We start from the raw sequence: 13,391 nt of genomic DNA, 5'->3' as shown, positions 1-13,391 counted from the left end.
AGATGGTGAAAACCGCGCTCGACGAGCTCCTCGAAGTAATGTCGGCCATCGAGGACTGCAACAAAAAGGTAATCTTTCAATACAACGACACTAAGAGACTGATGAAGAAGGAAGAGGAGCAGAGGAGGTCAGGTGCGACGAACACTAGGGACATGGAGACCCAGTCCCCGTGTTGGTGGGACATCGTTGGAGTGCCAGCCCAGCTAGAAACCCGGGGGGATGCCAGCTCATCGACAGCCGCACCACACTCATGGACCGAGGTGGTGAAGAAGGGGAGGAAACAGAAACCTCCCCCGGCAGGTCAGCAGCCCGCGGATTCTATAAAGGGGAATGGAGGCGAGCAGGCCAACAAGGTGGACAAGCCCAAGCGCATCAGGAGGCGACCCACGGCTATCATGGTAGACGCGACCAGTGATGATGACTTCCCGGCACTCGCAAGGCGAATCAAGAGTGGCATGGACGACCAGTGTGATGCCATAACGGGAATGAAGAAGGCGAGAAACGGCGGACTGCTCCTAGAGGTGAGAGGCGATGACACGGTGCTGGAATCTATTAGAGAGAAAGTCGCCAAATCCGCCGGACAGGAGATCAACGTCAGATTGCTGCAACAGAAAACGCTTCTGGAGATTCGCGACATTGATGCTTGGTCAAATAAGGAAGACATTATGGATTCATTCGAGAAGGAAGCCGCAATTTCTAAGGAAAACGTCAAGGTTATTAGCCTCAGGGCATCGTACGGTGGCTCTCAGACAGCCTTAGTCCTCCTTCCGGCCAGTCAGGCGCACGAGGTAGTGAAGAAAGGACGGATGAAGATCAGCGTGGTTAACTGCAGGGTCAGAGAGGCGGAGAAGAGAAACGGGAGGTGCTTTAAGTGTCTGGCATTTGACCACGAGTCAAAGAGTTGCAAGGGGCCTGACCGAAGCAAATGCTGCAGAAGGTGCGGCCAGGACGGCCATTACGTTGTCGACTGTACAGCGGAAAGAGTGGACGCAGCAGCGTTCACGGAGGCCTTGAAAAAAGAGACACTAGGATACCAAGAAGTGATCACTGCCATCGGCAGCAAAGGGAAGGAGACCACATCTCAAGAAGCAGAAACACAGTCAGTATGTTAAATATCATACAGATCAACGTTGACGGTGGGAGAAACGCCCAGGATCTATTAATGGCTACAGCGAACGATCGTGGTGCTGATGTCATAATTGTCAGCGAACCCTATCACATTAGATCAGAAGAGGAAGGATGGTTTCCAGACAGCACAAACAAAGCGGCTGTGGTTATAGCCAACCCCATGACCCGGGTGCGAGAGGTTGGTCCTAGGAACAACGCAGGCTTCCGATGGGTTACCTTGGATGAAGTAACAATATATTCATGCTACTGGTCACCTAACACTGAATATACCTTATTTGTTGACTTTTTGGACAGGCTGGAGGGCAGTGTTAGGAACGCCAAGGGAGTCGTTATTGTCGCAGGAGATTTTAACGCCAAATCCCCAGTCTGGGGAGATCATAGAGAAGACCCCAAAGGACGAGCATTAGCGGACATGATGGCCAGCATGGACATGGTGGCATGCAACCAGGGAGACAGACCAACATTCTGTAGAACTTATAATGGAGGAATATCAAGGTCCCACATTGACATAACCTTCGTCACAGGAAGCGGGTACCACATGGTCCGAGACTGGGAGGTCCTGGAAGACTATACTGGGTCCCTGCATAAATACCTTGTATACAAGTTCTCAAGCGGAAAACAGGTAGAAATACATCAGCCAGGAACAAAGTGGGCATGGAGAAAGCTTGACAAGGGAAAACTGGTACAATACATAAATTCAAGCAACGTCGGTGAAGAAGAATTAGAACCCGTAGCTGCATACACTGCGCTGGACAGGCACCTTGTGGGGGCATGTGACAGTTGCATGCCCAAAGGTCAGTACAGGAGGGGAAAGAAACCAGTATACTGGTGGAGCAGTGAAATAGCGGATCTGAGGAACGACTGCAAGAAGGCGAGGCGTAGAAGTAAGAGAGTGCGTCACAAATCGGTGGAGGTGCAGGAACAATGTCGGCAGGACTTCAAGACCGCGAGGAATGCACTTAGAAAGGCTATCAGAAGTAACAAAGAAGCCTGCTGGAAGAACCTATGCGAGCAAGTAGAGAAAGACCCATGGGGTCTCCCCTATAAATTGATTACCAAGAAAATAATGGGCAAAAGACCGATTCCTGGACTCTCCATACCCGGAAGGTTAAACACAATTGTAGAGGGATTATTCCCCAAGGATCCCAAAATCGTCTGGCCAACAGTAAACGGTCATAACCCATTCGCAGACGTCTCGTGCGAGGAGATCCGGGATCTAAGTAAGAAGATTCCGTTGGGGAAGGCACCAGGACCGGACGGGGTGCCTGATGCGATAGTACGCGAAGTTGCCTACAGGAGACCGGAGATCATGCGGAATACTTTTAACTGCCTACTCAGGAACGGCCTCTTCCCTACCCCGTGGAAGGCGGCCAAGCTGGTGCTCCTGCGGAAAGGAGAAAAACCGTTGGAAAACCCGTCTTCATACAGACCGATCTGTCTGTTGAACACCATTGGAAAGATGTTTGAGAGATTGGTAAAGGGGCGCTTAGAAAAGCACTTGATCGAGAACGGAGACCTCAACGACAGACAGTTTGGTTTCAGGAAGGGGCGTTCCACGGTTGACGCCATACAGAAAGTGATGGAAACGGTCGAGAAAGCCGGATCGGGACCACTATACAAGAGGAAGCTGTGTGTGGTGGTAGCCTTAGACGTGGCGAACGCTTTTAACTCGGCGAGATGGGAGAACATCGTAAAGGCGGTGCGAGAAAGACAGTTTCCTCAGTATCTCGTCAACATCCTGCAGAGCTATCTTAGTGACAGGGAGATCGACTATGAGGGAAAAGTGTGGCCTACTACATGCGGGGTTCCACAGGGTTCAGTCATGGGCCCGATACTGTGGAACCTCATGTACGACGGACTCCTCAGAGTGGACACTGGCGGCAACGTGGACGGAATGTCATCTACATCTCTAGTAGCCTTTGCAGATGACGTGGCGGTTGTGGCGACGGGCCACACCACAAGTATACTCGAGGAGGTGACGAATAACGCGCTGGCGAAGGTAGCCGAGTGGATAGAAAATGCCGGATTAACCCTTTCAGCCGGCAAGACAGAAGCGGTGATGCTCACCACAAAGAGAGGATATAAAGTGCCAGTTTTCTCGGTGAACGGGGTACCCGTAGAACCGAGCGAAAACCTCAAATACCTCGGTGTGCAACTATCCAGGAAGTTGGGCTTCAAGCATCATATAGAGACGGCACCAATTAGAGCAGGAGCCACAGCCGAGGCCCTGAGGAAAATTCTTCCCAACACGGGAGGAGCAAGACAACGGAGGAGGAAAGTTGTTGCGCTGGCAGTGCAAAATCAACTGCTTTACGCAGCGCCGGTCTGGGCAGATGCACTCACAGTCGAGATAAACGTCCAAACGTTAGTGAGACCACAAAGGAGAATCGCATTGAGAGTAGCCATGGCATACTGTACGGTATCAACGAATGCTATCCTAGTTGTTGCTGGTATGATACCAGTACACCTCAAAGCGTTAGAGCAGCAACTCAAGGCCAAAACACGGAAGGAAGGGGCTATGTTGGAGAAACGGGCGTTACTAGACCTAACATATAGGAAATGGCAGCTGCAGTGGGACGCAACCAAGACGGGCCTGTGGACGAAGCGGCTCATTGGCGATGTCAAACAGTGGACCGAGAGGAACTTTGGCGAGACGGACTTTCATCTTACCCAAATGCTGACGGGTCATGGATGCTTTGGATATTATCTCCACAAATATAAAAAGCGAGAAGACCCAGCGTGCGTCGACTGCGGATCGACGGTGGACAACGTAGAACACACGTTGTTCAGGTGCGACAGATGGTGGAGACACAGGAGAGAGTTGGAGGTGAAAATCGGTGCAGCGCTGGAACCAGATACGGTGGTGTCGAAAATGCTGGAGAAGAGGGACCACTGGAATGCGGTTAAGACGTATGTGGGAATGATACTCTCGACAAAGGAGGAAGAGGAGAGGCAGGTACAAAAAACAGCTAGAGCTGCAATGTAATTAAGTATTATGATATGTGCACCGAAGGTGGAAATTAGAGGGGTAGAGCCCTCTACCTGTGTAAAGGCTATGCCTTAGACTTAAGTTTTCATTATGTTTGTAAATGATATGTTTGTTTTCATCATGTTTGTAAATGATATGTTTGTTTTCATTATGTTTGTAAATGATATGTTTGTTGGTTTATATAATAAACGATGCGGATGCAGGGGGAAGGACTATCCTAGGATGAAGTGCCCCCCTGTAGCGCCGCGATTCACTAACAAAAAAAAAAAAAAAAAGGTTAGGTTAGGTTAGGTTAGGTTAGGTTAGGTTAGGTTAGGTTAGGTTAGGTTAGGTTAGGTTAGGTTAGGTTAGGTTAGGTTAGGTTAGGTTAGGTTCACCACCGCAGCCGTCGGGGTTTTCGAAGAAGGCCCCAGCCATCCTCGTCAGAAACGCCGAGGGTAAGAGTTTCCGCGACACGGTGCTGGCGGTCCGCAACTGTGGACTATCTAGGGAGGAACTCGGGGCCAGCATCACGATGAGGCAGACGCGAGACGGCAGCTTACTTTTGGAGCTTCCAAAGGGGGCGAGCTCCACCACCGCGGCTAGGAACCTAGTGTCGGCCATGTCGAATAGGCTCGGTCAAGCCATCGGCAAGGTCCACCAGCTCGGTATACAGGTGGAGGTTGAAGTCCTGGACATCGACGCTGCGGCCACAGGCCAGGAGGTGCTGGAGGCCCTCCGCAACGCCATCCCAGGGCAGGACGACCCGACGTCGAAGGTCGACCGTGACGCCATCAGCGACGTCCGAATATGGGGCACCCGATCCGGCCAACAGATCGCCACGGCCAAAATGCCCAAGCACCTGGCCTCCGCCATCACCAGGGTCCCGATCGGGTGGACCATGTGTCGAGTGCGCCCTAGGACCCTCGCCCCGACCAGATGCTTCCGCTGCCACGCGTTCGGACACAATACCCGGGATTGCAAGGCTGCCGACAGAACCGGGGCATGCTGGAGGTGTGGCGTCATCGGGCACGCCATGAAGGACTGCGTCGAAGCCGACGACCGCTGCGTAGCCTGCGAGTCTGCTGGACTCCCGAAGGTTCCGCACAAACCGGGCTCGGGCGCCTGCGCCGCGAGAAAGATGTCGGCAGGTCACAAAGCAGGCCAATGATCAAATTCCTACAGATCAATTTAAACGTGAATTGGGCAGCGGAGCAGCTGATGGCACAAACGGCGGACGAAGAGAGAGCGGACGTGCTCCTAGTCTCCGAACCAGCGACTCACTACGGTCAGGAGGACAGGTGGTGCTTCAGCTCCGACCGTAAGGCTGCCGTGGGCATCTCCCGCCACTCCACCCTCAGTTGCAATCTCCGCGGCTCCGGGAACGGGTTCGCCTGGATGGTCCTCCAAGACGTCACCGTCTTCAGCTGCTATTTCCGCCCGGGCGCCACGACGCCGGAATTCAACGCTGCGCTGGGCGATCTGGAAGACGCCATCAGAGCCAGGGGCAACTCGTCCGTCATCGTGGCCGGGGACTTCAACGCCTGGCACACCGAGTGGGGCTCCAGAGCGAGCAACCCCAGGGGTACGGCGCTCTCCGACCTCGCCTCCAGTCTTGGGCTCCTACTGGCCAACTCGGGTACAGCCCCCACGTTCAGGCGCGGTGCAGCCACCTCGATCATCGACATCACCTTTTACAGAGGCGTAGCCCTGTCGGACTGGACGGTGTCCGAAGCCGAGTCTCTGAGCGACCACAACTACGTGCTCTTCCAAACAGCGAGTCCTGACCAGGACCAAGCGCGGTTGGAGCCGCAAGTCGACACACACCGAGGCTGGACTGTGAAGAAGCTGGACGCAGACGCCCTGAGCCTCCACCTGGCGTCCACGCACCTGAGTCCCGTACTGGGGCTGACAGGCGTGGAGAAGGCCCTCGCGGCGGCGGACAAAATCGAAGACTTCCTCCTCGGCGCCTGCGACGCTAGCATGCCGAAGAAGAGGCCCGGCCCCGCAGGCAGGCGTCCCGTCTACTGGTGGAGCGACGAGATTGCCGAACTACGCCGATCGGCTCTGGCACTTCGAAGACGGTACCAGGCATGCCTCAGGCGCGCCGGCCACCCGGGCGTTCAGGAAGCCAGGTGCAGCTACTCCGCGGCCAAGAAAGTTCTGAGGATCGCGATCCGCACCGCCAAGTCAAAGGCCTGGGCTGATCTCTGCTCACTTGTGGACAAGGATCCCTGGGGAAGACCGTACCGGCTGGTGATGAAGAAGTTTGGCACCCGCGACCCCGCAGCCGATTCCAGGGGTAGAGAGGCCCAGATAGCGGACTCCCTGTTCCCGGCGGCTCCCGCCACGGACTGGAGCCTGGAGCCTTCGTCGGTCGTCTGTGACCTGTTCGGCATGTTCGACCCCGAAACCGGCGTACCCGAATTCGAGAGGAGCGTCCCCGAGTTCACGGCTGAGGAACTCCGAGCGGCTGCCCGCAGACTCTCGCCAGGAAAGGCTCCCGGACCATCAGGCGTCCCGAACGAGATCTTGAGGGCCCTCGTCACCACGCAGACTCATGCAGTACTTAGGACAATGAACGACTGCCTAGGCGCCCTCACATTTCCACCACGCTGGAAAAGGGCCCGCCTCGTGCTGTTAAGGAAAGGTGCCGACAAGCCCCCGGATGCCCCATCGAGCTACAGGCCGATATGTATGCTAGACTCGACCGGAAAACTGCTAGAACGACTCCTCCTCAAACGCCTGGAGACGCACCTGGACGAGCACGGAGGCTGCAGGAGAGCGCCCAACCAGTTTGGTTTCCGCCAGGGCATCAGCACCGAGTCTGCGGTCAACAGCGTCCTGAGCATGGCAGCCCAGGCAGCCACCACCCCCCGGAAGAAGAGCCTGTGCGTCCTGGTCACCCTGGACGTGAAGAACGCTTTCAATTCCTTGAGGTGGCCAGTGATCGACGCAGCGCTCAGACGTGTGCGGACGCCTGAGTACCTGGTGGAGATGCTGAGGTCATGGCTGTCCGACAGGACGCTGTTGACCGGAGCCGAGAGGTCATCAAGGACAGTGTCGTGCGGCGTACCACAGGGATCCGTGCTCGGGCCGGCTCTGTGGAACGTCGCCTACAGCTCCTTGCTGACAATGGAGGTGCCCACGGGGGTCCAACTCGTCGGGTTTGCTGACGACCTGGCAGTCGTCGGAACGGCCGTGACGGGCGAGCGGTTGGAGGACCTAGTCAACCCCGTCCTCGCGAAAATCGATGAGTGGATGTTGCGTCACGGGTTGGAGCTGGCTCATCAGAAAACCGAAGCGGTCATCCTGTCAAGGAGACGGGCGTTCGTCCCCCCGAGGCTATCGATCGGCGGTCACCCGATCACGCTGTACGGGAAGATCAGATACCTCGGGGTGATCCTGGACAAGAACTTGACCTTCGCGGCCCACGTAGACACGGTGACGAAGAAAGCTTCGCGCACGGCAGCCGCGCTGTCCAGGCTGATGCCGAACATCGGCGGTCCCTGCGGATGGAAGCGGAAGCTTCTCGGCACAGTGGTGGACAGCCAGCTGCTGTACGCCGCACCCACGTGGATCGGCAAAGCAACCGTCGCGGCCAGGACCAGAGCTAATCTGATCCGCCCGCAGAGAGCGGTCGCGTTGAGGACCATCCGCGCCTACCGCACAGTGTCAGACGAAGCCGCCCTGGTACTGGCCTCGACGGTTCCCGCGGACCTACTCGGCCTCGAGAGAAAGAGAATCCAGTCTCGCCTCGCCACCGAGCCGGCTCCCGGGGCGCTACGACCGTCCAAAGCGTCCGTGAGAAGAGAGGAAAGGGCCCGAACAATCGAGGCATGGCAACAGAGATGGGAGACCACCAGGAAGGCGTCCTGGACCAGACGGTGCATCCCATCGGTGGGACGTTGGCTCGGAAGAACGGTCCCGCTAGTGCCTCTGACGTACCACATGTCACAGGCACTGTCGGGACACGGCTGTTTTCAGTATTATTTGCACAGGCGAGCCAGGGCCACCAGCCCCATTTGTCTTCAGTGCTTGAGCCACGAGGACACCGCAGAGCACACCCTCACTGAGTGCCCCTACTGGAGCACGTTCCGGGTCCCCCTGGCCACTCAGCTGGGCCGCAGTCCAACCGCAGCCGACATCGGCGACATCGTGTGCGGTCCCCCCTTCGACCAGCTCCCGGCAGACCAAGCAGAGAAGCTGGCGATCCTGACGAACGCGGAGGAAACGTTCCGCCTGTTTTACCGCATGGTCGAAGAAATCATGTCAGCGAAGGAGGACGAGGAGAGAGCCCGCCAAGCCGCAGAACCAGCTGATGGAGCGGACGTATAACCCGTCGTTTTGTAAAAAAAAAAAAAATTAGTTAAGTTAATTCCTTTGTAGCTGAAGGCAACTTTGGGAGAGTAGAGTCTCCCCATTTGTAATTTATACCACCTATGTATTGTTGTTTGTGACAGGCAGCGAGTGAGAGATTAGCTCACCGCTACTGACTTAAGTTGTTATTGTGATTGTGATCAATAAACGATGGGGTCCGGAGGGGAAGTAATGCTCACGCGGTTCCTCCTCCGGTCCTCGATTTAACCAAAAAAAAAAAAAAAAAAGGTTAGGTTAGGTTAGGTTAGGTTAGGTTAGGTTAGGTTAGGTTAGGTTAGGTTAGGTTAGGTTAGGTTAGGTTAGGTTAGGTTAGGTTAGGTTAGGTTAGGTTAGGTTAGGTTAGGTTAGTTCAGCGGTGGCTGTCGTGACGGTAGGACGTGCTTGCGTATAGCTCCCGAGAGTCAGTGTTTTTTCAGTGGAAAAAGTGCATCGTTTTTTGCCACAGTGGTACCTATCGATTCGTTTCGCACCCGTGCGTCGATTAGTGAAAACCGCGTCGAAATCGGTTCACCGGCTCGCCCGCAAACTTAGTTTTCGTGGTACGCTAAAATCGGAGCGCTGTGATTGGCCGAAATTAGTCGTCGCCGGAGTGCGCTTTTTTCTCGCGTTAGAGGCCCGCTGCCGACAAATTCGGAACCGTCGGGTCGTCACTAGCCGGAAAAGCCTTCGCGCGGTGAAATCGGCCGATTGGGGACCCGGGAATCCCGTCCCTCCATCCCGGATTATAGCGCCGTGTTAATCGGTTCTGCGGACCAACGGCTGGACGGATTTCCGCGCGCGAAGTCTCAGCGGATCAAGTACGGCGTCCCGAATCCAGGGACACCTCACACGTGATTTTCCGACAACGCGATGACCAGGTAGGACAGTTTTTCTTCTACCCTATACCGTAACACGGCCGCCCAAAGCCGCCGCGCGGAAAACGGGAATTCCGCAGTAACAGCTGTTTAGCAAGCTGTTATCACAACGCGCCCGGGAAGAACTGCCCCCTTGACAAGGCGTGACGGGGACCAGCCGACGGTGTGTGGCCAAGTGTCGGCGGCCAACCGACGGCCTTATCTGCCCTTCGGCGGCAAATTCAAATTTGCCTCCAAATACAGTTTTTTGGTGATAACTCGGCGGGGATTCATTTTAGAGCTTCGGGAAAAAATTTTTGCCCTCCCGAAACCCTCTATCCTACCAGGACGATCCCCGACAAGTTCCTGTAGGTTAGACCCCCCTACCCCCCCTTGGGGAGGAGCTAGGATAGGGACAGTGAAATAGGATAGGGACAGTGAGTCCATAAGTAGGATAGGGACAGTGAGTCCATAAGTAGGATAGGGACAGCGAGTCCATAAATAGGATAGGGACAGTGAGTCCATAAATAGGATAGGGACAGCGAGTCCATAAATAGGATAGGGACAGTGAGTCCATAGGCACCCGTAGCTAGTGCAGGCACCGATACCTTCGGATTTGGTTCCTGCACTGCTTCACCGCCCGCTGCCGAGAGGAGAAGTGGTAGCAACAAAGGGGGCAAGGGTCGCAGGACCTCCCCCTTGCCATGGACTCCCGTAGTACCCCAGGCGGCAAGCCAGCAGGGTCAGATGCAGGCAGCGATTCAGGCTACTTGGCTACTAGCACGCTGGAGCATCTCGAGGGCAAAGTCACGGGTCTCTTCCGAATGCTCAAGGCGGAGGTGGAGTCCCTGAAGGAAATGGCCAAGCGCACTCAGGTAAAGGGGCTCAAGGAGAGCGTCGACCAGGTGTGCAGCATCATAGGCTCCATTGAGAACAACAACGTAGAGCTTAAAGTGGCAAGAAGCCAGCAAGCAGGCAACAAATTGGTAGTTGTCGACGCAAAGAAAGTTGTGGCGATCCTCACACAAACCTTGAATACGACAGTGGAATCGTCCAATAAGGCAGTACTGGAAGCCATTGCAAGCGTAAGCGAAAAGGTTACGGGAGCATATGAGGATGGTGACTCCGTTAGGCCTGGAAGCACCAACAGCGCGGAGGTCAAGACGGCAGTCGCTAACCTGCAGATGATGCTAGAAGCACAGAGCGCAAAGATGGAAGAGATGGCTGAGCTCGGGAAGCAGACCAGTTGGACGGATGTCGTCAGGAAAAATACAAAGAGAGGAAAAGGCGAAAAACCAGTCGACAAACCAGCTGAGTTGGCAGTCGCGGAAACAAGACGGACCAACCAGAAGAATCCGCCGATGAAGCGGAAACCTCCAGCATTATTGGTGCGCGTAGAGGAAGGAGACTACAAGAACGTACTCCAAAAAGTAAGAAACAGTGATGAGATCAAAGCAGTCGCGGACAAAATAACAGCGCTCACAAAAACTAAAAACGGGGACCTCTTAGGTTAGGTTAGGTTAGGTTAGGTTAGGTTAGGTTAGGTTAGGTTAGGTTAGGTTAGGTTAGGTTAGGTTAGGTTAGGTTAGGTTAGGTTAGGTTAGGTTAGGTTAGGGTTAGGTTAGGTTAGGTTAGGTTAGGTTAGGTTAGGTTAGGGTTAGGTTAGGTTAGGTTAGGTTAGGTTAGGTTAGGTTAGGTTAGGTTAGGTTAGGTTAGGTTAGGTTAGTTCAGCGGTGGCTGTCGTGACGGTAGGACGTGCTTGCGTATAGCTCCCGAGAGTCAGTGTTTTTTCAGTGGAAAAAGTGCATCGTTTTTTGCCACAGTGGTACCTATCGATTCGTTTCGCACCCGTGCGTCGATTAGTGAAAACCGCGTCGAAATCGGTTCACCGGCTCGCCCGCAAACTTAGTTTTCGTGGTACGCTAAAATCGGAGCGCTGTGATTGGCCGAAATTAGTCGTCGCCGGAGTGCGCTTTTTTCTCGCGTTAGAGGCCCGCTGCCGACAAATTCGGAACCGTCGGGTCGTCACTAGCCGGAAAAGCCTTCGCGCGGTGAAATCGGCCGATCGGGGACCCGGGAATCCCGTCCCTCCATCCCGGATTATAGCGCCGTGCTAATCGGTTCTGCGGACCAACGGCTGGACGGATTTCCGCGCGCGAAGTCTCAGCGGATCAAGTACGGCGTCCCGAATCCAGGGACACCTCACACGTGATTTTCCGACAACGCGATGACCAGGTAGGACAGTTTTTTCTTCTACCCTATACCGTAACACGGCCGCCCAAAGCCGCCGCGCGGAAAACGGGAATTCCGCAGTAACAGCTGTTTAGCAAGCTGTTATCACAACGCGCCCGGGAAGAACTGCCCCCTTGACAAGGCGCGACGGGGACCAGCCGACGGTGCGTGGCCAAGTGTCGGCGGCCAACCGACGGCCTTATCTGCCCTTCGGCGGCAAATTCAAATTTGCCTCCAAATACAGTTTTTTGGTGATAACTCGGCGGGGATTCATTTTAGAGCTTCGGGAAAAAATTTTTGCCCTCCCGAAACCCTCTATCCTACCAGGACGATCCCCGACAAGTTCCTGTAGGTTAGACCCCCCTACCCCCCCTTGGGGAGGAGCTAGGATAGGGACAGTGAAATAGGATAGGGACAGTGAGTCCATAAGTAGGATAGGGACAGTGAGTCCATAAGTAGGATAGGGACAGCGAGTCCATAAATAGGATAGGGACAGTGAGTCCATAAATAGGATAGGGACAGCGAGTCCATAAATAGGATAGGGACAGTGAGTCCATAGGCACCCGTAGCTAGTGCAGGCACCGATACCTTCGGATTTGGTTCCTGCACTGCTTCACCGCCCGCTGCCGAGAGGAGAAGTGGTAGCAACAAAGGGGGCAAGGGTCGCAGGACCTCCCCCTTGCCATGGACTCCCGTAGTACCCCAGGCGGCAAGCCAGCAGGGTCAGATGCAGGCAGCGATTCAGGCTACTTGGCTACTAGCACGCTGGAGCATCTCGAGGGCAAAGTCACGGGTCTCTTCCGAATGCTCAAGGCGGAGGTGGAGTCCCTGAAGGAAATGGCCAAGCGCACTCAGGTAAAGGGGCTCAAGGAGAGCGTCGACCAGGTGTGCAGCATCATAGGCTCCATTGAGAACAACAACGTAGAGCTTAAAGTGGCAAGAAGCCAGCAAGCAGGCAACAAATTGGTAGTTGTCGACGCAAAGAAAGTTGTGGCGATCCTCACACAAACCTTGAATACGACAGTGGAATCGTCCAATAAGGCAGTACTGGAAGCCATTGCAAGCGTAAGCGAAAAGGTTACGGGAGCATATGAGGATGGTGACTCCGTTAGGCCTGGAAGCACCAACAGCGCGGAGGTCAAGACGGCAGTCGCTAACCTGCAGATGATGCTAGAAGCACAGAGCGCAAAGATGGAAGAGATGGCTGAGCTCGGGAAGCAGACCAGTTGGACGGATGTCGTCAGGAAAAATACAAAGAGAGGAAAAGGCGAAAAACCAGTCGACAAACCAGCTGAGTTGGCAGTCGCGGAAACAAGACGGACCAACCAGAAGAATCCGCCGATGAAGCGGAAACCTCCAGCATTATTGGTGCGCGTAGAGGAAGGAGACTACAAGAACGTACTCCAAAAAGTAAGAAACAGTGATGAGATCAAAGCAGTCGCGGACAAAATAACAGCGCTCACAAAAACTAAAAACGGGGACCTCTTAGTGCGTGTAAACCCTGGCCAAGAGGGAATGGCTCCCTTAACTGAAGCTCTGGGGGCGGCTGTGGGAGGTTAGGTTAGGTTAGGTTAGGTTAGGTTAGGTTAGGTTAGGTTAGGTTAGGTTAGGTTAGGTTAGGTTAGGTTAGGTTAGGTTAGGTTAGGTTAGGTTAGGTTAGGTTAGGTTAGGTTAGGTTAGGTTAGGTTAGGTTAGGTTAGGTTAGGTTAGGTTAGGTTAGGTTAGGTTAGGTTAGGTTAGGTTAGGTTAGGTTAGGTTAGGTTAGGTTAGGTTAGGTTAGGTTAGGTTAGGTTAGGTTAGGTTAGGTTAGGTTAGGTTAGGTTAGGTTAGGTTAGGTTAGGTTAGGTTAG

At 54.4% G+C, this 13,391-nt stretch overlaps 1 protein-coding gene across 1 annotated transcript; it reads left to right on the top strand.

The window, feature by feature from the left end:
• The first annotated feature begins 4,631 nt into the window (after positions 1–4,631).
• LOC132937952 (uncharacterized) lies at positions 4,632–5,267 on the top strand. Its single transcript, XM_061004589.1, has one exon. The coding sequence runs from the start codon at positions 4,632–4,634 to the stop codon at positions 5,265–5,267; it is 636 nt and encodes a 211-aa protein (XP_060860572.1).
• The last annotated feature ends 8,124 nt before the right edge of the window (positions 5,268–13,391 follow it).

The sequence above is a fragment of the Metopolophium dirhodum genome, chromosome 2 (genome assembly GCF_019925205.1).
Source record: "Metopolophium dirhodum isolate CAU chromosome 2, ASM1992520v1, whole genome shotgun sequence".
Taxonomy (NCBI): domain Eukaryota; kingdom Metazoa; phylum Arthropoda; class Insecta; order Hemiptera; family Aphididae; genus Metopolophium; species Metopolophium dirhodum.
This window is presented reverse-complemented; position numbering and strand designations above follow the sequence as displayed.